The 23,613-nt window shown below is 44.4% G+C and overlaps 1 protein-coding gene and 1 long non-coding RNA gene across 19 annotated transcripts in view; one reads left to right on the top strand and one right to left on the bottom strand.

Annotated features, from left to right (window-relative positions):
• Nucleotides 1-23,613, top strand: part of CIT (citron rho-interacting serine/threonine kinase) — a 163,366-nt gene that overhangs the window by 45,850 nt on the left and 93,903 nt on the right. For 17 of the 18 annotated variants that reach the window (XM_019814616.2, XM_019814611.2, XM_019814610.2 and 14 more), the window contains exon 10: nucleotides 15,577-15,760. In XM_019814616.2, coding sequence (XP_019670175.1) covers nucleotides 15,577-15,760 — 184 coding nt within the window. Of the gene's footprint in view, nucleotides 1-15,576; nucleotides 15,761-21,617; nucleotides 22,708-23,613 lie in introns of those variants that run through there. The other variant, XM_045042125.1, reaches the window with a different exon arrangement.
• On the bottom strand, nucleotides 2,520-6,517 carry LOC111557276. The gene is made up of 3 exons (XR_006588301.1): nucleotides 6,321-6,517; nucleotides 3,852-4,030; nucleotides 2,520-2,593 (listed from the first exon to the last, which is right to left on the bottom strand). It is a non-coding gene; the product is annotated as an uncharacterized LOC111557276 (long non-coding RNA).

Genomic DNA, 23,613 nt, shown 5'->3' with positions numbered 1-23,613 from the left:
CTTCTAAATTATGTTCTTTTCACTATTCTCAGAAAGACCTAGCTCTTGCAAAATGATTGTGAGTTTTCAGGTCCTTACCATTTGTTAGCAGAGGGTACATTTCACTTCCACTGGTAGTGAGTGACTTGGTGGTGTTCCCATGCTGTGTAGGTCTCTTTTTTGTCATTGATGATCATTGTGCACTACCAGGCCCTGAGTGGCCATCATAAAACCACAAATGCACAGTCCTGTGGTTGTTCAATAAACCTGGGGCATGATGGCCTTTGGTTTAAAAGAAAGGGATCTTGTGGCTTTGTGTCATCAGGTGAAATCTTTACATACTGTTCTATGCAGAAATAAGCACCATATTGGGGCGCCTGGGTGGCGCAGTCAGTTAAGCGTCTGACTTCAGCCAGGTCACGATCTCGCGGTCCGTGAGTTTGAGCCCCGCGTCAGGCTCTGGGCTGATGGCTCAGAGGCTGGAGCCTGTTTCCGATTCTGTGTCTCCCTCTCTCTCTGCCCCTCCCCCGTTCATGCTCTGTCTCTCTCTCTGTCCCAAAAATAAATAAACGTTGAAAAAAAAATTTTTAATAAAAAAAAAAATTTAAAAAAAAGAAATAAGCACCATATAACTCACTGGGCATTTTACTCCAGTCCTTAATATGGTAGGAAGTATTGGTTAAGTAGCCAACTAGCTGTTTAAATACATGACACTGTACGACTTTGAAACTGTTCTGTCAGAGGTAAGGATTATTATGCCCATATTACAGATGTCTCAGGTCACCCACTTTCCCCTTCCCCCACCCCCAACTTGTCTCAGGTCACATAGTGAGAGAATCGGGATTTGGATCGAGGTCTGCGTGACTCTAGAGCCCGTGCTCTTTCTACAGAACCAGGCGTGCCTTGGCGTAGATCATTGTTGTTAGTAATAGTGTTTGTGGTGATGACAAATAATAAACCATGTCACACTAGGGGTGGTTTAGTCTCTGCATCTATTTAGCACATCTGGAATTCTTGAATCTACAGGATTTGTCATGATGTTGAGTGTCTGCCTTCTTCCTCATTGTGCTAAGCGTAGCTCTGTTGATGGACAAATTTGGATATGGTCCTGCCTTCAGGGAACTTATAGTCTAAGCTTCAGGTCTGCTTACATCTGTTCCTGTTAAATTGCTGTAGCCCGAAATCATAGAAAGATTAATGCTTAGTGGGTCACTCATTGACTTACTGAACCACGTGTGCCTGATTTTAAACAAAATATGGACTATGAACTGGTGACCCCTTCCCTACATATGGCATCCTGTTCTTCCTGTTAATCTGTTAACCTCTCCAAGCTTCACGTCTGGCCTGGGAAATGATAGTATTGGATTCAAGACCCACTTCCAAAATTGGGGTTTATAGTCTTGGGATGAATTGACACGACCCAACTCTTATTTTCTGGTTATAGAACAGGGTTTCTCCAGGAACCCTCTTGCACAGTTGGTAGGAATGCAAACTCGTGCAGCCGCTCTGGAAAGCAGTGTGGAGTTTCCTCAAAAAATTAAAAATAGACCTACCCTATGACCCAGCAATAGCACGGCTAGGAATTTACCCAAGGGATACAGGAGTGCTGATGCATAGGGGCACTTGTACCCCAATGTTTATAGCAGCACTTTCAACAATAGCCAAATTATGGAAAGAGCCTAAATGTCCATCAACTGGCGAATGGACAACGAAGATGTGGTTTATATATACAATGGAATACTACTTGGCAATGAGAAAGAATGAAATCTGGCCATTTGTAGCAATGTGGATAGAACTGGAGAGTGTTATGCTAAGTGAAATAAGTCAGGCAGAGAAAGACAGATACCATATGTTTTCACTCATATGTGGATTCTGAGAAACTCAACAGAAGACCAGGGGGGAGGGGAAGAGGGGAAAAAAAAAAGTTACAGAGAGGGAAGGAGGCAAAGCATAAGAGACTCTTAAATACTGAGAACAAACTGAGGGTTGATGGGGGGTGGGGGAAGGGGAAAGTGGGTGATGGGCATTGAGGAGGGCACCTGTTGGGATGAGCACTGGATGTTGTATGGAAACCAATTTGACAATAAATTTCATTAAAAAAAACCAAAAACCAAAACCCAGGGTTTCTCAACCTTGGCACTGGTGACACATGGGACCAGATAATTGTGATGGGGCTGTTGTGTGAGTGCAGGATATTCAGCAGCACCCCCTGGCCTTTACTCCCATACATGCCAGAAGCACCCTCCCCCATGCAGTTTGTGATAACCAAATAGGTCTCCAGACATTGCCCAGTGTCCACTGGGGGCCACAGCCGCCCCTGATTGAGAACCGCTGATTTGGAAGGATCGGCCAGGTTTTTACCAGGAGAGAAAATATTGCAGTAATCAGAATCACTCATGACTGCCATTGCTAACAAGCAGTGGAACCGTAGTCCAGACTGTGGTTCACTTGTTGTTGTGTGGAGTGTGGTCTGTGGACCAGCAGCATTGGCATCACCTGGGAGCTTGTTAGAGATGCAGAGACTCAGGCCCCTCTAGATCTGCTGAATCAGAGGCTGCACTTTAATAAGATCCCCAGAAATGAGATTCCTGTGCATATTAGCATTTGCAAAGCCCTGCAAGAGGAGAAAATTCATTCTGTCAGCCTTAGGGTTTCTCGTTCATCTTTGTGGGGTCTTTCATTTTGTCCTCTGGGCCTGGGAGAAGGGAAGACTGCTTTTTGGCTGAGGACTTCTACGGGTGGATGGAACTGCTTAGAAATGCTGGGTTTTAGGCTCTGCTTTTTTTTTTTTTTTAATTTTTTTTTCAACGTTTATTTATTTTTGGGACAGAGAGAGACAGAGCATGAACGGGGGATGGGCAGAGAGAGAGGGAGACACAGAATCGGAAACAGGCTCCAGGCTCTGAGCCATCAGCCCAGAGCCTGACGCGGGGCTCGAACTCACGGACCGCGAGATCATGACCTGAGCTGAAGTCAGATGCTTAACCGACTGAGCCACCCAGGTGCCCCCCATATTTTCCTTTAATTAAAGATGGACTAAGTTTTCTTCATTAACTTTTTAGATGTGTATTATATTGCCATGCTGTTTATTAAGCACCTAGTATGTGCCAGGGCTCTGCAAAGCACATTCTGCATATTATTGTCCCATTTACTTGCTACAGCTCTATGAGATGGGTGGTATGATTAGTCCCACCATTCAGATGAGGACCTTGAGGCCTGAGGAGATGAAGCCACTTGGCAAAGGTCACAGAGCGAGTAGTTGGCAGAAGTCAAATTCGGGTCTCTCAGACTCCCAAGTTCTCTTTGCTTGTATTTATTTGAAAAAGTTGTATAGTTTGTGGTAAAAAAAAAAAAAAAAAAAAAAAAAAAAAAAATTCAAGTGACACAGAAGTTTAAACAGTGAAAATTGTCTCCTTCTCACTCTGTGCCCATTGCATCTCCCTAAAGTGAACCACAATTGTCAGCTTCTTATGTAACTTCCCAGAATATTCTGTACTCACGTAAACACCAGTGTGGCCTATATCCTTAACAACATCGCTATACTGTCTCCCAAGAAATCAGGAGTTTTTATTGTCAGGTGATTTTTCTGCATCATTGATGTAAATGAAGAGATCTTCATAAAACCCCTATTTATCCTTTGAATTGGCCGCTCTGGCATTGATTTATGATGAACAGTGTTCTTTTCTTCACAAATGAAAGCCCCTTATGGTTTTAACATGAATATTTCATTTATTTATTTTAGTGTTCTGCTTTTAGAACAGCATTATCTCAATGGCTTGTGAAGTGTGTGTGTGTGTGTGTGTGTGTGTGTGTGTGTGTGTGTGTTGGTTTGTTTTGGGTCTTTTTCAGGTCTGCTTGTTTGGGGTTCCTACCATTCGAGCAGGTTTCTGTCCATGCTTTGTTTTCAGAGCTAGTTCGAGGAGGTTGGTAGATGTGCTCCTATATTCACCTTGGTTGCCCCTCAAGTGTATCTCCCTGTTGGACAGCCGCCCAGTCGCTTCAGGGGCAGGAGGAAGTGAGGAAGGGGAGCTGGACTGTTTAGGGGATCAGCCTGCGAGAGAGGAGGGTAGAAAGAGGGAGGATGCTATAGTAGTGATGGCAGGAACTCAACTCACTAGACCAGGAGCATGTGGGCACCTGCTTCTCCAACATAAACAAGGAATAATGAAGACATGTAGTCAGTAGCTGTTACAGGCTTATGGGCTATACAGGCAAATATTTATGTCTCTTTGGGGATTGTTCTGTTTTTAGAAAGTAAGTTATTGATAGGAGAAAATAGGCTAAGAAGAGCTAACTGCTTATAAATTAGGATTATGGGATTTCCCTGCTCTAGTCTGAATTTAGAAGCTACATCCAGAAATGTTAAAAATATGCAGTATTTCACTTTATTCCAAGATAAGTTGAGATGGCTTATTTTAGAGATAATTGCAATATCAAAAGGATAAAAATAAATAAATGTAGGAATCTGGCTGAAGGAAATAGCACAGTAAAGAAATCAAGTCAGAGATAAAGGTAAAAACAAACAAGTTCTGGTCAAGTTGCTGGACAAGGACAGATTTGGGACTCTTAGCCTCCTAGTGGCCAGAACAAAAAGGAAAGCGGGAACAGTTACAGTTGACCCTTGAGCAGCATGGGGGTTAGGGGTGCTGACCCCTACATAGTCAAAAAGCTGCACATAACTTAAGACTCCCCCACAACTTCTTTTAATGTTTAGTTATTTTTGAGAGAGAGAGCGAGAGCGTGAGCAGGGGAGGGTGGAGAGAGAGGGAGACACAGAATCTGAAGCAGGCTCCAGGCTCTGAGCTGCCAGCACAGAGCCTGTCGCCTGGCTTGAACCCACAAACCGTGAGATCATGACCTGAGCCAAAGTCCAACGCTTAACTGACTGAGCCACCCAGGTGCCCCTCCCCCAAAACTTCTAATAGCCTATTGTCAGTGAGATGCCTTACTGATGATGTAAATAGTTGAATAACACATTTTGTAATGTGTATTACATACTATATTCTTACTATATTCTTAAAGTATGCTGGGGAAAAGAACATGTTATTAAGAAATCATAAGAGAAAATACATTTACAGTACTGTGCTTTATTTATTGAAAAAAATTTGTGTATAAGTAGACCTCTGCAGTTCAAACCTGTGTTGCTCAAGGGTCAACTGTATGAGAGTCTCAGTCCCATGAGAGAAAAATCCAAAATGGTTTGCTCAGAAGAGACTTGATTTTCTGGATACTGAGCCCTGAGGAATTTCATCATTGGCTTCCTCATAAGTGAGACCTCCTTGTGACACGGTAGACCTCACCCCTCCCATACGTGCTCTGGGGATTTCCCTATGACTGCTGCTGCTTCTTTTTTTATTTATGTTTATTTATTTTTGAGAGAGAGAGGGAGAGGCAGAGAAAGAGGGAGACAGAGGATCCCAAGCAGGCTCTGCACTGATGGCTCCCCTCTGCGACACGGGGCTTGAGCCCATAAACTGTGAGATCATGACTTGAGCTGAAATCAAGAGTTGGACGCTCAACTGTCTGAGCCACCCAGGTGTTCCCCTATGACTGCTTCTTATAATGTCTCTTAGTGCAAGCCGACAGTGCAATGCTAAATTTCAGTTCAGTAAAATCACTTCCAAATGAGGTAAATTAATGCCTTTCCTGGGAGAAGGCGAGGAATAGGTTTTTTTGGAAAGCCCATAAATTGGAGTCTTCAATCCTTAAATTCTCACCCAAAAACCTTCTACAACCAATCAAACATGGAAATCATTTGGCCAAAGATTCAAAAATGATATTAAACATCTGGGACTATATTCAGCAGCCAATTTTTGAGTCAATTCTGTGACGCGTGGCAATTGCATTTACGCTCATTTTCTGAGTGTGAAGTTTGGATAGAACTAAAGAGGGTGGTTGGCAGGAGTCAAAAGAGGTTACAACCAAAGGACAAAGAGTAGGAGGTCCAGGTGGTCCACGACCAAGGGTTTGGAAACGATTTTCAGTGTCTCACCTCATAGAAAATAAATGTGGCCAACCCTGTTGCTCCCTGGTGGTGGAAAGAAAAGGATTATATTCATCTCACAGCACTGGCAGTTTGGGCTCTAAGACCCACCCTTCCTGTTCTTCAGACTCTGGCTAACAAAGGACACACACAAGGAACCGATAGCCAGCTAGGGATGGAAATATCCACGTTAGTCTTGGCAAGGCAAGTGCTTGATAACCTTTGATGCAGGGCTGCAGGAAATTTACCCACCCTCCCAGAGAAGAGTGGCAATTTTTTTAAATTGAAAAAAATACACACACATATACACGTGTATACATGCCGTTGACTTGATGAAGAAGTTAGGTCATTGTCTTACCTATTTGTCTCTGATTCCTCAGTAAGGGATGATGGTGGTACTTATTCTTTCAGCCCCTATAAACTGGAAGGTAGCTCTAAAAGCTAAAAATAGATTCAGATTTGACTTTTCTGGCAAGAATATCCAGTAGAGGGGCTTCTCCTGGCCTAAGATGGGACAATATGAGCACCAAAAAGATTACAGTGGCTTGAAACGCATCAAATATGTAACAGTTTATGAGTTCATAATGATAACTTGAAATCTCACTGGTCACTTCTAGCACTTGTTGCTAAGGGCCCCCAAGTCATTACTTTGGATGTTGCTAAATATAGAAAGAACCAAGCATTTGTTCTGCCTTCCTATTTGAACTATATTTCAGGGTAATCAAATCGTTGATGTGCTAATAAATGCAGAAGGAATGATGAAATTAGAAAACCACCATTCTGCAGCCCTTAATGGAATAATGGCTGTAGGCAATGCTCATCAATGGTTGCTGAAACCTTTAAGTGAAAGATTGGGGGGGAGGACCTTTATGGTGGAGGGATCAGGCTGATGTCATCAGAACCCATGGATCATTCTGAACATCAGAAGGCGGGAGACAAGCGGACATTGTATGCCCTCTAATGTCATGCATTAAGTAGACAGCACATCCAGAATACCAGGAGGTATTCCTGCCAAAAGAATTGAATATGAACGTACAGAAGGCCCTAAGTTGAACTTCCAGTTTATAGGAAACATGAGAGACAGAGAAACATGTTAAATGATGTCACAAGTTTACATTGAAACCAAGTTCAGAATGTGGGAAATTCTACAGAGACACGTGATCCAGTTTCTTAGACCAATAAATGGCATTAAAAAAAATTCAGTGCTGGGGCGCCTGGGTGGCTCAGTCGGTTGAGCATCCGACTTCGGCTCAGGTCACGATCTCGCGGTCTGTGAGTTCGAGCCCCGCGTCAGGCTCTGGGCTGATGGCTCAGAGCCTGGAGCCTGCTTCCGATTCTGTGTCTTCCTCTCTCTCTGCCCCTCCCCTGTTCATGCTCTGTCTCTCTCTGTCTCAAAAATAAATGTTAAAAAAAAAAAAAATTAAAAAAAAAATTCAATGCTATGGATTAAGAGACATACCAGCCAAATCAGTTTGTGAACCTTGGTTGGATCTTGATTCAAGTGAAAAGCCAACTGTAAAGAGACATTTTTGGGATAACTGGAGAATTGAACACAAACGTGTTGTTATATAATGTTATGGAGTTATCGTGGTTTTGTTGGGTGTGATGAAGGTATTGTAACAGTATTTTGGACGTCCTTATCTGTTAGAGCAGTGGTTCTCAACTGGGGGTGATTTTGCCCCCCACGGGACATTTGGCAATGGCTGGAGACATTTTTGGTTGTCATGACTTGAGGTGCTGTTGGCATCTGGTGGGAAGAGGTCAGGGATAACTGCTAAATGCCCTCCAATACACGACAGCCCCCTACAATAAAGCATTGTCCACTCCCACATGTCACTAGTGCCCCAGTTGAGAAACCCCATGTTAGAGATATCTACTGCAGTAGTTATGGGTGACATGATACCCTGTCCGGGGTTTTCTTTTAATAATCAACAAACGTGCAAACAAGACAGGGATGGGGTGGAATGGAATGGGAGTTGCTCGTTGTTGAACTTGGGTGAGGGGCATGTGGGAGTGCATTGTACTACCTTACTACTTTTGTGCCTGTGAAGATTTTCATAGTATTTAAAAATAAATTTTAAAATATTGGAGAAAAGGATACTACAGTGGTCTTGAGGGCGGCAGAGAATGAGTGCTATCTGATGTGTTGTTGGGTATAGGTAATTCAAGGGGGAAGATGCTAGAAGGGAACATTGTTGGGCACTAGAGTGATTGGGTCCTAGGGAATGGAAACCGAGGGATGAGCTCCTTCATTGTTTGTTTATGTTCTGGGAGTCTCTCCCTGGGCCCCAGACTGGCTCTATCCAGACCCACGCTGGCAGGGAAACGCAGTCCTAACTAGTTGCGGTTTGAAAGGATTCTCTCTTTGGAGCATTTCCAGCCTGAGTAGGTATTTTGCAGGTTTGCTGAGTACCTAGACCCAGAGAGCAGGGGGCAAACAAGGTAAAGCTACAATGTTAGAAGTCTGGTTGAAGTGTGATGCAGAATTGAGAGGAGGCATCTCTCAAAGCATTCTCTCAAAGCAAATCCATTATTCAAAGTTCTTTACCAAAAACTTGATGTTAAGCAGCCTGGTAGGAACATGGCTTTTGAGAATAGTGAGATTCTGACAGAGCCCACAACTCCATCGAGACCTGGAATCTGCCGCCAGAGAGGGAATCTGCTTAGCTGTTGGCAGCCAGACCCTAGCATCCTTGAGATTGAGCGATTGATGCGTGCTTGAATAATGCTAACTTCCTTATTCATCTCCTTTGAAGACACCATTGTAAAAACTGATCACCAGCCAAATCAGCATTACCTTAAAGTCTCTTTATGACTTTTAGGGAAGCAGAGACATGGGAGAAGTTCTTACTTACTTGAGTCTATTGGAAACTGGATCTAGTTTGTCTTCCTTTTGTATTTCTTCCACAACGTGTTGCTTGTAGGAGCTATACCTGACCACTTCCTACCCACTGGGGAGGAAATAGGGGACTTGCCCGAGGCTCTAGGGAATAGAGTCTGTTCTGATGGGGCTGAATTACTAACATATATTTAGTAACTAGCTCTATTTGTCTATCCCCTAACTTGTCTGTTGGCTCATTCCCATGACCTGATGATAATGGATATTGCTCTTCTTACCGTTGGAACCTTTTTCTCCTGGAGTTGTTCACATCCTAAGAGTTGGTCATTGATATTCCTAAAAGCTCTGCTCTTGTGTCAGTTGTCACATTTTGCCACTTCTTTCTGTAGCCTGTCTGCTGTTAATCCACATCCTCTCTGTTTCTGTTATCACTTCCTTAGTGTAGAATTTGTCATGTTGGCTATTGTAGACTTGTCCTTAAGAGGTTTCTAGCATCGACCTCTTCCAACCATTGCTCCTGCAGCGATGGTATCGGTCTCTGGCACTATCACCCACCCAGTGCTCTAAAACTCTCTCTGATAATCCTTTCTGTCAATCCGATCCAGGGTTCCCCCGCTTCAAGGTCCAGCTAAGATTTCACTTTCACTTCGCTCCCAGCCTCATCACCCAGGTCTTTCTCCGGCTGGTGCTCTGTGGCTTTTCTAAAGCGGTACTCTTCCCCACTCCAGCCTGCCAAGATCCCTTTTAACCAACTCTTGACATTCAATCACCTCCATGACACTTTCCCACAGGAACACACAAAATTCACTGTATCCCCTTCTGCAGAACTTGCCAGCGCTCCATTTATATATCTCTGCTTTTCATACCCACACCTTGACCTCTAAATGACATAAATAGCCTCCTCTTCACATACTTTGCAGTTCTCTGCCTTTGTACCATGGGTAAGTGTGATCGCATTGGTACTTCAGATTTTAAGGAATTGGAAGATGGCTAATTTTCTGGTCGTCTTCCTTTTAGTTTTGAACGTGGCATCTAATAAATGAATTACCTTTTTTTTTTTTTCTTAAGATGTGGGACATCATGGTAGATAGAACAAAGTTGAAAATGTTTTTGATTTAATGTCGAATGCCCACCGTGTTCCAGGCACAGTCCTGCTTCATTATATCATTACGCAATATTTATTTATGTGCCTTTGTCTTTTATGACACCACGTTGGCCATTATTCATCTTCTGCTTCTGCCACACACAATTCATCAGTGTGTGTAACTCACAGTGATGATTAAAAGTCATAGGAGTTTCATGAGCTATATCTAGTTCAGATTTTTGTTGTCGTACTTGTTTTTTAACGTGCCAATTCTTCATGACTAAATCGGGTACTCTAGGTTTCCTAAAGCGGCACTTGCATGAAATAGCCCATTAGGCTTAAGAAATTACCACACATCTAGGGTTCTTGTTAATCATTCATTCCTTTAACCGAACAGATATTGAACATTGAATAAGGACAGCCAGGTGTTGAGTGTGTAATCGTGAGCACGACATTGTCTTCCCCCTCATGGAGCTCTCGTGTTCCGGTGGGGAAAGCAGGCACTAAACACTATACCAAAATTAGATAATCCCTTATATTTGTAATATTGTTGCTTGCATGGTATCCTGGAAAATTAAAGGTGGGAATGGGGTAAATGGAGCTCGGTGGACTATGTTAGAAATAAGTAGGTCTAACAGGACAAATCCATTTGGTTCTCTTTTCCTTGTTATTTGCCTTTTGTTTTGTTTTGTTTTTAATTTGAAGGTATTTCAATTTTTTTCCCCCAAAAGCTTCTAATGAATGTCAGGATTAAAGAAAAGAGAGAGAATTTATAGGAGAGAGATTAACTAAAGCTCCTAAAATAGCTCTTTGTTTCTGAAAACCTTGTTCTGCCATCTATCTTATAATTGGGGGTGGGGGTGGGGGAACACTCCAGAACTTGCTTGCATAGCCCTTGCCACTACAGGGAAAGTGCCCTGATGAGACCTCATGCACGGGCTGATTTATTTTTTAAAATATATAGGAAAAGTTTTTTTTTTTTTCCTTAATGGCTTTTGCCAATGAACAGTTGATCTTAATATATGACTTCTGATTTGTCATTATTGAATGTGGTGGGTATGGGGGGGTGAGATGATGATTTCATAATATAGTATCAGAAAATATTACTATAGGCACTCATTAACATATTTTTCAGACAGAAAAATCTCCACTTTTAAAGCCTCTTCATTTAACTCAAATATCAAATAACTTCTTTGTAGCCTGTATTATGCTAGGTGCTCTCTTCCCAAGATTCATTTTCTAGTTATTTAATTATATACCTGTTCAGCACCTACTGTGTGCCTGGCACTATACTATGTTCTCAGATGTAATATGTACCTCCATCAACATACACTCAAATCCAGTGACCTATTAATACCTTTTTTAAGAAAAAAAAATAACATTTTATGGAAATCAAAAAAGGAACATTTCCAGGGGTGCCTGGGTGGCTCAGTCGGTTAAGCATCTGACTTCGGCTCAGGTCGTGATCTCACAGCTCATGGGTTCGAGCTTCATGTCGGGCTCTGTGCTGACAGCTTGGAGCCTAGAGCCTGCTTCAGATTCTGTGTCTCCTTCTCTGCCCCTTCCCTACTCATGCTCTATCTCTCTCTCTCTTTGAAGAATAAATAAACATTAAAAAAAATTTTTTTTAAAAAGGGAACATTTCCTATAAGGTACATGAAAGGAGGATTAGACACCCACGACAGATGTGGTCACATACTTTGTCGTCTTTAGATTTGACCAAGTTTTACATAATCCTTTCAAAATGTGGCATCCAGACTTTGAGCTACTTTACTCTTTCTGGTGCACCTGTTAAGACATGTATTGAACCTTCTCATTCTTTGTCTCCTGATCTCTCGAGTCTTGTCTCTTTGTTGGCACTTCTCCACCCGCAGATCTTGTTATTACATAGGTTCTGCCTCAGTGGATGTGGGGGCAGAACCAGAGAATCTGTAGTTCTAACCAAGTCCCAGGTGATGCTGATGTTGTCAGTCTGCAGATCACACTTTGAAAAGCGTGGGTCTATATGATTTCTTCAGGTCTAACTGCTAATTCACTACTTTTCTCTTAGGCTGTGTCTAATCGTCTATTTAATGCATTCAGTGAGTTTTAACTTTGAACTCAATAACTTTCATTTTTTAAGTTTCTATTTGGTTCCTTTTAAATGTATGTGGTCCTTTTTTGAGAGTATCCTATTCTTTTATTGGAGTTTCTACTCATCTGCCTTGGTAATAAATTTATTTTATGGCCCATTTCAGATTGTGTTTTATCTGCAGTTTTTGCAGGGCTGATTTTCTCATTTCTTATATGTGAGGATGCTCTTTTGTGGTGGTTTGGGTGGTTTCTTTTTCCTCAATATATGTAGTTGTTGGTTTTTACTTTTTTATCGTAAACTCATTTCTTTTTTTTTTTTTAATTTTTTTTTTCAACGTTTATTTATTTTTGGGACAGAGAGAGACAGAGCATGAACGGGGGAGGGGCAGAGAGAGAGGGAGACACAGAATCGGAAACAGGCTCCAGGCTCCGAGCCATCAGCCCAGAGCCTGACGCGGGGCTCGAACTCATGGACGTAAACTCATTTCTAGCAGGGACTGTGTGTGTGTGTGTGTGTGTGTGTGTGTGTGTGTGTGTGTGCCCGCCCTGGATTGTGAGTGTCCCCACAAGTTGTTCTCCTGTTGTGTCTACCATTGCCCTCAGGGCTCAGTGATCCTGGGCCAGTATTGGTGTTAATCTCTTGTTTTGTAGTTCCCAAACTGTACAGGATACTATAAATACAGACATCCTACCTGGGATTACAGTTTTAATAGCCAGTTTCTTTCTTTCCCCCTAAAGGATATTGGTCAAGGGGAAACATCCTTGTCACTTTCTGGTGGGTAGATAATTTCCAATTTGCTTGTTTCTTTTTGGCTTGAGGCTCTGGCTCTTTTCTTGCCTAAGTGTGGCCCTTATAAGCCCTCCTTCTCAGACTTTCCTGTTGTACTCAACTGACTACCTGTCTAGAGCTTTATATCCCTAGCTTTTAATCTGTCTTGTGACTATCTCACCTGTTACCATCTGGTATATTTCATGTTGACTTCTCCTTCCTTTTATTGAAGATTGGCCCTTTTTCTAATCTCGACCATATGGGCTAGCTTTGAGCATGATGGAGTTTTTAAGAGAAATCTTATTTTATGGTACAGAATTTCTAAATCATAATTATTTCACAGAGGGTGGCTCCTACCCCTATATTAATCATACTCCTCACTCAGACATGGAATTCTATTTTAGTCTCCCAAAGATCAATTAGTATATAGTGGAAAGGGAATTAAACTTCTGTTAGGAATGAAATGATATGGTAAACACAAACATCCACATGAGTGTGTGTGTCATTTGCCCAGGGAAGAAGAATTTGCAACACAGATTGTGCTGTCTCTCGCTAGCCTTCAATAACCGCAGGATCTGTCATGAACATGTATCTCGTGTGTGCAATAACGACAATAGCAGGTGATCTTTACGGAGTGTTTACTGAATGCAAAGAAATACACCAAACACTTTATACAGAGTTTTTTTCATTTAAACCTCCCAACAGCCCTTTGAGCAAGTTGTCTCTATGTTGAAAATGAGGCTCAGAGAGGTTAAGTGACTTTCCCAAAGTCACAGAGCCGACAAGTGGTGGAGCTGAGATTTGAACCCACTCAGATTAAAAAAAAATTTTTTTTAACATTCATTTTTGAGAGAGTGAGACAGAGCATGAGTGGGAAGGGGGCAGAGAGAGAGGGGGGACACAGAATCTGAAGCAGGCTCCAGGCTCTGAGCCGTCAGCACAGAGCCTGACGTGGGGCTCGAACTCATGGACCGCAAGATCATGACCTGAGCCGAAGTTGGCTGCCCAACCAACCGAGCCACCTAGGCGGAACCCACTCAGATTTTAAAGTAAGGTGCCATTAATGACAATGCTTCCATATTAGTATCATCTGCGAATCTCCATATATTTCCTCAGTCTTTATCTGAAGTTTTTTGGCATGGAAAACTTCTCTTTCTGATCCTTATGAAATGTAATTTCCATTCTTTTTCTTTTTGCTTAAAAAAAAATATGAAGTAATTGAAATCAGGTTGGATTTGAGGCTATATTGATGGAAGTACACATGGGATGTGGGCTGAAGCATTCAGTGTAATTTTTCTTTCCATCAGCTAATTTTTAAAGTATTAAGCAAGTAGATTCTGATGCTAACAGGGAAGATTTAAATTCTCTTGAGAGCTTGGAGGTGTTAAATAATTTTCTGGTAGTGCCTTCTATGTTTTCAGTCTCCAGCCTCATCTCGGGTCTACCTGAAGCTCAGCGAATGCCCCTGGGCACTTTCCAGGAGCAGCCAGACCTCCTGGTGGAGGCTTCCTTTCCTGACCCCCTCCCCCCAAGCCCTCACCACTCCCATCTGCTCCCCGGCATTGCTTCCGATATTGTTGTCATTGGGGTACTTCGGAAACAGATTCTCTTGGGTCTGTAAGCTGAAAACAAGACTGCTGCTCCTGTCTGGTGCACAGCTTAGTTCAGAAAACGAGGGGTTAAAAAGGAAGCCTGGACTGTGACAACTGTCCTAGGGGGCGCTGTAGCGAGCTCTGGCAGTGACTCATGCGGCTCTGTCACTTGGATCAGCATTGGCCCCTGCCACGCAGGCGGCCAGGTGGGGTTACAGCCAGAGCACGCACAGAGTGGGGAGCATGAAGCCTGCACTGCGGGGGCTGTGATGCCCGGCTTGCCAACTCAACCGGCCGGTTCGCCACTGACGCCTCAGCCTGCAGCCATGGTAACGCTTCTGGCCCGCTCCACCCCCCGGAGCCCACCACAATGGGCAGCTTCCTGGTGACTGATGGGCGAGTGTCCCCCGTCCCTGACCGAGAGAGCTTAGTAGGTCTGCAGGAAGTGGAGAAGATGTAAGATGCCCCTAGCTGGGAGTCATGCCTTAACGAGGTAGGACGCCGATGCCCATCGGTGCATTTACACCATCAGCGCGCAGGGGTGCTGTAAATCATCGGGAAGAACTTTATTTGGCTGGTGTTTCATTATGCTGATTAAACTGCGGTGGATTCGGGCAGCATGATTGAGGTGGGGAGGAGGGATAATGAACTAAAAAAAAAAAAAAAAGTGGTTGATAAGAGCTCCGAGCATACTCCTCTGGATATGAATGAGCTAGACTGCAGTGCTACCCTAACATGAGTTACACACCTCCCAGATCCCCTCTCCTGCTCCTTCCTCTCATCCCGGTTAGCCCACGAAATGTATACATGCCATCTTATTTCAGTGGGTAACATTAAATATTAATGACTTAGAGCTGTCCAGGAGAGCAAACAAATAGGTGTAGGTCAGCTGGCATGCTGGCACCCGCCAGCCTGACGCTCTGTCGAAGCGTTCTGGAAATCTCACGAAGGAGCCGCTTGCTCACATGAGTTCCCCAAGTGCTTTTGTTCCAGCAAGTGACCTGTTTGAGTTTCTCCTTCAGTTTTACCCCAGCGGGGAAGGCAGCCTAACTGCTGGTTGGTGGCCATGTTGGCAGAGAAGGGGTTAATCTCTTGTTGCTGTAAGAGCCAAGGCTGGGTCTGCCTGTGTGAGCTAGATTGAAAGCAGGCGCTGCAGTGCCATCGGGAGCCGCTGAAGGAGTAAGACGATTTTCTCCGCAACAGTGTCGAATCCGTCTGAATTTTTCTCTCCCCCTCTTCTTGTTTTCCTTTAACCAGCTCCTCCCCCCTTCGTTCCCACCCTCAAGTCTGATGATGACACCTCCAATTTTGATGAACCAGAGAAGAATTCGTGGGTTTCATCCTCTCCGCGCCAGCTGAACCTCTCCGGTTTCTCGGGCGAAGAACTGCCGTTTGTGGGGTTTTCGTATAGCAAGGCACTGGGAATTCTTGGTAGATCTGAGTAAGTGAAAATTTGACTTTCTGAGGACCTGCACTGATGCAAAGGTGGTGGTGGGGAGGTGGCGGGGTGGGGGGAGTGCAGTGAAGGGAAGCTGTTAATCAGCCTGCATTGGGGGAGCAGTTTACCTGTCTGGGCTTTGGTGGGGCAGAATGTTCATATTCTCATTTTGCTGTGTTTCAGGTCCCTCTTCCTCTCCCTAGCATCATAATTGTCAATTGGGTACTTTGGGTTAGTTTTTCAGTGTTTGGTCTTCTTTAGAGGAGAGGAAATAGTGGGGGATTACCTAGCAGTGCAAATGCTTGGTGGAAGGAGAAACGTGCAGGGTTCAAGTGAGCTGTCCGTCTATTTATCCTTCTGTGCATCCGTCTCCCTCTCAGGTGGGTGGGTGGAGGTTGCTATCTTGGCTGTATTGAGCGAGATCTCATAAGCTAAAGGTTTATGATGGCTTAGCTGAGCTGCAAGTGGCTGTACCCAAGCTCTAACAGATAGATGGTGCTCGGCTCCGCTCGAAGTCTGCTGCAAGATCAGGGATCTGGCAGCTGAGCCTTTTTGAGCTGGCGGAGCGCTGGTTACCAGAGAGAGCCCCGTTACCGTGAGCCACTGGGAGGGAGTATGATGTCGCCGAGTCATTGATTCACAGAAATTGGGCTTCTTAGGGGAAAAAACCAAACAAACCAAGAGACTAGAAAATGGAAGTATAAACATCACTGTAAACCTCTTGACATGATAGGTCTCTTCTCCGTTCTTGAAAAAGCTCGTGAAAAACGCATTAACACTGCACTCAGGACCGTAGGGTCCTGGCTCCCAGCCTCCTGGAATTTCTCTCAAATTCAGTAGCTTCTGTGGATGTCGGAGCTCAGTGTCTTGCTTCATTCTGTGATCCGATGACATTCTGCGTTCAGAGGCACGAGTTCCTTGGGAAGGTTTTGGACTAGCTGTGTTATTCCCCCGATGCCCTGGCTTTCTCACTTGGAGGCTCTTGGGGTAATGTTAGGTAATTAGTTGCTGCCCACTTAGGAGACGAGCAGAATTTGATTTTCTCCTTGGCAGCATCCATTCCTGATTTGTTGTGCTTGTAGTTAAGATATCGATTTGAAAGCATGTGTTGGTTCTTGGATGGTATCTCCCCATGGGTGCTATTTTGACACTAACGTTCCTCAAAAGATCTCAGACCATTGTGGAGAATTGGGCACTCGATATGAAATAGGGTTGTGGGTTGTGATTCCATTGGAGAGAGATTTTTATGTTGAAAGATGCCGCCATGGTCCTACTTTCCTCCTTCCCCGGGGGGCCGGCTAAATATTTGGGGTTAGATTTTGGTGGCGTTGGCCGTGCCTTTCCGACTAATTTGCTCTGCAGCCCCAAAACAATCTGGATGGTAGGAGGAGAGGCAGAGAGCTCACTAGCTGTTGAATGTGCCATCAGATGGATTTGAAATAGCCCAGCAGGGCATCTGAAGAGCAGGGCAGAGGTGGAGGCCTGATGGTAAAGAACGTGTGGCTGGGGGGCAGCTTAACGTCGACGCACGCGGCACGCTGAAGGTCACAGATCGGGCTGGAGGGAGATGTGGGGAGAGTTCTAGTTCTGGTTAGCAGTGGGCTGGCTGGCTCATGCTGAAAGCTTGCTTGGGGTATTAGTGATCGATCTGAAAAATTAGGGAGGACTTCAGGGAATTCGATTTTGGGGGCAAAAGGGCAGAATGATGTGGGGGATCTTAGGCATTGCAATTAATCTGAAGCGGTGTGTGATTAATGGCTTATGGTTCTGGAAGCCTGAATTTGCATCTGCTTCTCATGGAGAGCTCAGTTAAGGGAGCTCTCTGACGGGGACATCTCAGTCTCCAGGCCCAGGCACTCGATAAATATTTGTTGGTTTAATTTGCTCATGATTCTTCCCCCCCCCGACCCCCCCACCCCCCCGATCACGTTTCTACTGCTCATTGTATTTGAAGATCGGCTATTTCACCTTTGATAATTCACGGTACATCTCTAGAGCATAAAACGAGCTTCTGTTCATGCCCCAACAGAATGCTTAATAAGATTCTCCTAAAAAAGAAAAAAAGAAAAAAAAAAAAAAGTGCCTGCACATGAATTCGTGTATGTCTCATCTGGAAGATGGGGTTGGAGTATTCCTGTCTTTGGGGAACTTTAATGTCTTTTCCATGGCAGTTTGGGGTTGGAATCAGAAAGATTTTCTTTCATCTCGTGTCTTTTAGTGTGATCTCGCTGTTGGATTGGGCTCTTCTTGCCGCGGGCAGCCCTGTGGGTGAAACCCATAGCATCATTTTAGGAGTTCGCTCCACCTGTTGGGTGTAGGTGACCCTGGACAGATCACATTATCATTATGTGGAAATTCCATAAAAGAGGCACTGATGAAATTAATTAGAAGCTCCTGCAGTGCTGGGGACATATATACAAATACACTGAGAGGTGGGAGGAGGCATTTTCTGGGGGTCCCACCACTGCCACCAGGGACCTGCTGTTTCTTCCTGAGTTCCTCCTTCTCCCCACCCCTGTTTTCAGCGTCACAGGTTTTTATTTACACACAGGGATTACCTGTGCCGCTACTCACTCTTCACACCACCGGGGAAATAGCAGATGCTGCTGTGTGGCGGCTGGGTAAATTGACCCCAGATCTGTTACTGGTGAATTGCATGAAATGTTCAGAGGAGGAGCTGAATGAATGAGGAGTTTTCATGGAGACTCTGGTGGTGAGAGTGGTTTTAATTGCTGTGATCGTTGGTCGCTTTTTAGGATCCTTTCCTGGGACCACAGACAGTTTTTAAGCCAGGCATTGAGTGCATCATTATTTTAGACTCAGCAAGAATCTTGATCTCAGCGTTCTGTGTCTGAGGGATCGTGGGCGTTCCTCGCAGCTTGAGTGGAGGGAGCAGGAGAGGTTCCACAGGATTAGTTTTGGTTGTCTCTGGGGTGGGATTCTGGCGAAACTGGTGCTGGAGAGTGAGGGAGTGTCTGTCCTCGTGCCTCTTTTTCTTTTTAACTGACGATAACCCAAGTCACATCCCCAAGCTCTGAATGCTTGGATGTTTCTCTGAGCCTCTGTTTGCTTGAATTTTACAATATGTTAAAGATATATGTTAAAGGTTTAAAAATAAAATGCATCCCAGTTCTCCCTCCCTCCCTTGTCAGCATGGGGTATATGTCTTTAGATCCCTTCTTCCTCCTAGATCTGAAATACTGCCTCATTTGCTGAAACAGTGCATTTCTTCAAACCTTCAGTATAAACTCTAGAAGGAAAAAGCCAGTTGGTTTTATATTTTGTGCTAGTTTACACATGCTGGTTTGATGCTTTTGGAGAACTTTGAAATCTTAGAGGAGCAAAGAGATGTCAGGGAGGCTGAAATCTGTGGGATGCCAGTGCCTGAATAGGCTGTTTTTAGGAAGGGGCTCTTGCTTCCTTTTGGCTCTGGGCTCTTTACTTTCCTTCTGGGTGATCTGAAGTTTCATTTTGGTGCCAGCCATCTAAACGCTTAGAGGAACCAGAAATGGCTTCCCACCATTACCTTCCCAGATTTTCAGAGAACCAGGTTTTGGTGCCTTTTCCTTGCTCCATCGGGACCTCTTTGCATGTCTGTTTCCTCTACAGCAAAGGTGGAGTAATAATGTTCCCTTTGTCTTAGGGCTTTCGGGAGGACTATGTGAAACACAGAAGCACTTGATCTAGTGCTTGGAACATGGAAAAGTCTCAGTAAACATTTACTATTATTTTTGTTATTACTAATTTGTTAGTTTGTAGATGCATAGTGTCCTATTTATGCTGAGAGGATATGGAAGGAACTCAGCAATATTGAGTAGTCTGGTCATGCCAGAGCAGAAACCCAGCTTCCCAGGCCCTGGAAGTTTAATGCTAGAGAAGCTTAAACATCCTAACCAACCACAGGTTAATATGCATTTGCCAGATACCTGTAGGTAAGAGGTAGTTGTGGGGATGGAGTGGACTGGGGGACAGAATCAGGAGGCCCAGTCCCAGAACGGGTTCCTTTCTATCAAGTTGAACAAGTCAAGGCACATATGTGTGAAATAGTCCAGGGGACACAGAGCAAACACCTTTCCTGCAGAATATCATGGTACAGATGGGATACCTGACTGCTTTAGGAGTCAAGAGAGGAGGGCAGCCTCCATTGTGGGAGACGCTTAATGGGTAATGCCAGTTCATAGTTCTTGCCAAGTTACGGTAACGATCTTCATTGGAATGTCTGTCCGTTTCCCCAAGTTGACTGTGATCTCAAGAGCAGGACTGGGTCTGATTGATCCCAGTTCTCCTGGAGCACAGGACATGGTAGATCCTCAGTAAATGCCTGTGTTGGAAACTGAGCATGTGAGCCCACTAATGGGATGTAAAATATCTGACTTTTTAAACCAGTGGATTTGGATGAGGGGAGAGAAATGTAGAGAACATTTCAAGTGGGTCCAGTGGTAACAACAGCTTGTCCTTATAGGGCACCAACTCTGTTCCAGGCTCTATTTTAAGCATTTTACACAGATTAACTCATTTAAACTGCACGATGACCTACAAGGAAGGATCTGTCATCATTCTCATTTTACATGTAAGGAAACTGAGGCACGGAGAGATTAAGTGATTTACCCCAAGGTCAGGCAGCTCTGAGTTGCTCAAGTGGAAGTTGAACCCAGATAATGTGGCAGCTCCAGAGTCTCTTAGCCACTGTGCTGTGCTGCCAAGTATCAATGCTGCCCAAAGGAGAAATTAGGAGATTTGTGTGGGGTCCCCAGGTTTACATGCTTGTCGGAAGTGGAGGCCCAGTGTGGGGAATGATATGGGCAATGGGGTTGGAGTCAGGGCAGAATGAGAGCTGGCAAGCAGACTAATTGCTGGATTTTGTTTTCAATCTCTGCAAATTTTTTGAGTAGGTAGACTAGCTCTTGGATTTTTTTTTTTTTTTTAATTTCTTCTTCCTCTCATTTCGAGACTCTTCCCTGGTGTGTGTGTGTGTGTGTGTGTGTGTGTGTGTACGTGTACATAAACGCATGCAGATATACTCTCTCCTTGAAAGTTCTTCTTTGCTTGAGTGTAAGCAATTCACAGGGAATTGCATTGACCTTGCTCTCCACCATGTCTTCAGGCCGATCCTATACAAGATGCTCAATAAGCATTTGGTGAATCGGTCCAAATCATTTTTGTGGCTGCAGCTTTCAATTTATTGGTGACTCTGTGATCCATGTCTATGCAAATCTATGTTTTGTACTTTCTGCCACCTTCTGTCATTTATCTTGGCGATGGCTTATTCCAGGGGAAGATGGCCTGAATGCTCCAAACAGTCCTACTTCCTTTTTACTGAAATACTTAGGATGGTGGGGAGTCTTCCCTTAAAAACTATCTTCCTTTCCACATCCAGCCCGGGGCTGTTTGTTATTGTGTGTGCTACCTCCAGATCCCTTGCAAAGAGCCTCGTCTGTGTTTTGATTAAAAAAAAAAAAAAAAAAAAAAAAAAAAGCGACAATAACAGAATGCGCTCTGGTACACAAAGGTGTGCATCCTCTGTGCTTCCCAAGTTTCAAAAACCGTAACTAGCTCCTGCCCGTGGTTCCTGCCCTCAAGTGCCCTGTGTTTCTATTCCACCGTCATCCAGACCGGATACCTGATGTTCACCTCTGTTTGTTGAGTTGGGTTCTGTCCTCTCACTCACTCCATTTCTTCTTTCCTTTAGTCAAGCACATCTTGTTCTACTTGCCTTATTCTGTTCTCTATTTAGACTGTGCGTGCTTGCCTCGCGGGCCTGGCAGGACCATTCTGCCGCCTTCTTGTTTGTCTTAAAGATACCTTTAGGAAATGTAATCCAAACGAGCCTAGCCCAATCCTGAAGATTAGACTCCAAAAGATCTGTCAAGTGCGTTTTTTGCTGGCCTACACATGCTAATTTGCATGGTTGCCTCGGATCCCTTAAGAAGACAGTAATTGACTAAATGGTGCTGTGTGTTCCCAAGCTCTGCGCCAGTTTGGCACTTCTTCCCTCGCCTAAGTGAATTTCTCTCCGTTCTCTCTGTTTTCCTTGTCTTTTGTCTCCTGACCTCTGTCACCTTCCTTTCTCTGACCAGCTTCCTGGAAGAATAGCCTGCACTCTGTGCCTCTTTTCCAGTCTCTACAACCTTACGGAATTACTACCTGAGAAGCCATGAATTGCACTCAACCACCAAAGCCAGTGATCCCCACCGTGCCACATGATATCGTCAGTTACCGCACGTGTCCTGAAACTTTCTGCCGGCTTCACTTCTGCGTCGTGGAAACTCGGTTTTCCCTCCTACCTCTCTGACTGCCAATCTCACTGCTTCTTGGCTGTCATCGTCTGTCCCAGGTCCTTGAAGTGTTGCACTGTCTCAAGTTCCATCCTTTTTAGCCTGTTAACCTTTTTAGCCTGGTCTTGCTGATCTCATTCAGTTCCTTGACTTACACTCTTCTTTCCCCATGGCCTTCCTCCCAGAATGTCCTGTGTTCATTATCGCCAGGACGTTCTACCAGTTTCTCAACATCCCTGTACTCTGTTCCCTCCCAACACAGACAGACTTGTGTGCTCACTCAGTAAGCCAGTAGGTGCCAGTTTTGGTTTTCTCATTTCATTTGAGAAACTACCACTTTTTCTAGCCTTGTAGACAAGAGATCTGTTCCATCTCCCCCACCAGCCCATCATTTGCCAAGTCCTCTAAGTTACACCTCTAGGATGATACTTGGATCTGTGCCTGTCTTTCTGTCCTTACCGTCACCCCTCATGGAATTTTGCTTGGACTATTGCAGTAGTCTCCTAACCGATTCCTCTGCCTCCAGTTTTCCCAGATCTGATGATCCATTCTTCACAGAGGATGGAATTCTTCCAAAGCACAAGTTGGATGATGTCATTCTCCTGCTCAGACCTTCAGTGGCATCACAGTGTGCACAGAATTAATGGCCACTCCAGAACTTGGTATTCAAGCCTGGTATGCCAAGACCCCCAGCCTTCCTTTTTCATTCGTACCTCCTTCTTGTCCCCTGTGCCTGGTCACATTGCTCAGTGCTCATTGAGGACAGGGACCATGTCTTCCACCTTTTGCCTGAAAAAAGTGCCTTGCCCTTGGAAGGTCTTCAAAGAACATTTTTCAAATTGAATTACACTAAAGTAGCCAGGGATTATGCCAATTCCTTCTGCACAGTTTATACAAGTGCTAATGGATGCTGTCCTCTATCGAGCACTTCTTGTGTGCCCAGAGCTATGCTGAATGCATTTACATGCATTAGCTCACAAAGTCTTCACAGTCTTGCCATGACTCTGTGAGGCAGCAGGTGTGATTCCCATTTTACAGATGAGGACACTGAGGCTCAGCCGGGGTAAGGTGTTTTCCTGAGGTCTTGCAGGTAGTAACACATCTAAGATTTAGACCCATAGCTGGCTGCCTCCAGAACCACTGCGCTCTTCTGCCTCTAACACTCATGATTTCCCTGGATTATGCGGGACCTGCAGGCTAGCCTAATAATAAAGGTGAGAAAGTGGATCTGACTGAGAATTCACTGTGCCACACACTATTCCAAGTGCTTGACAAACTCGTTTAATCTCAGCCACCCAATCTTTTACAGATACAGATACTGGTCATGGAGCTTGGGTCACTCACTAAAGTTCACACCTTGCGTGTGGCAGAGAATGGCCAACTTTTCCCACGTTTAACTTTAGAGTTGACCTAAATATTCTTTATTTCGGGGGACAGACTGTGGTACGCTCATTAGAAGTCCGGGCTTTGGAATCAGGTAGATGTGGGTTCTAGGCTCTGCCGCTCACCACCTGTGTGAATGAGGCCATTTAAATTCTCCCAGCATCAATTCCCTTACGTGTATATAAAGTGGGAGTTGTT

Source organism: Felis catus, chromosome D3 (genome assembly GCF_018350175.1).
Source record: "Felis catus isolate Fca126 chromosome D3, F.catus_Fca126_mat1.0, whole genome shotgun sequence".
NCBI lineage: Eukaryota > Metazoa > Chordata > Mammalia > Carnivora > Felidae > Felis > Felis catus.
Note: the sequence above shows the minus strand (reverse complement) of the source record. Positions and strands in the feature narration are given on the sequence as shown.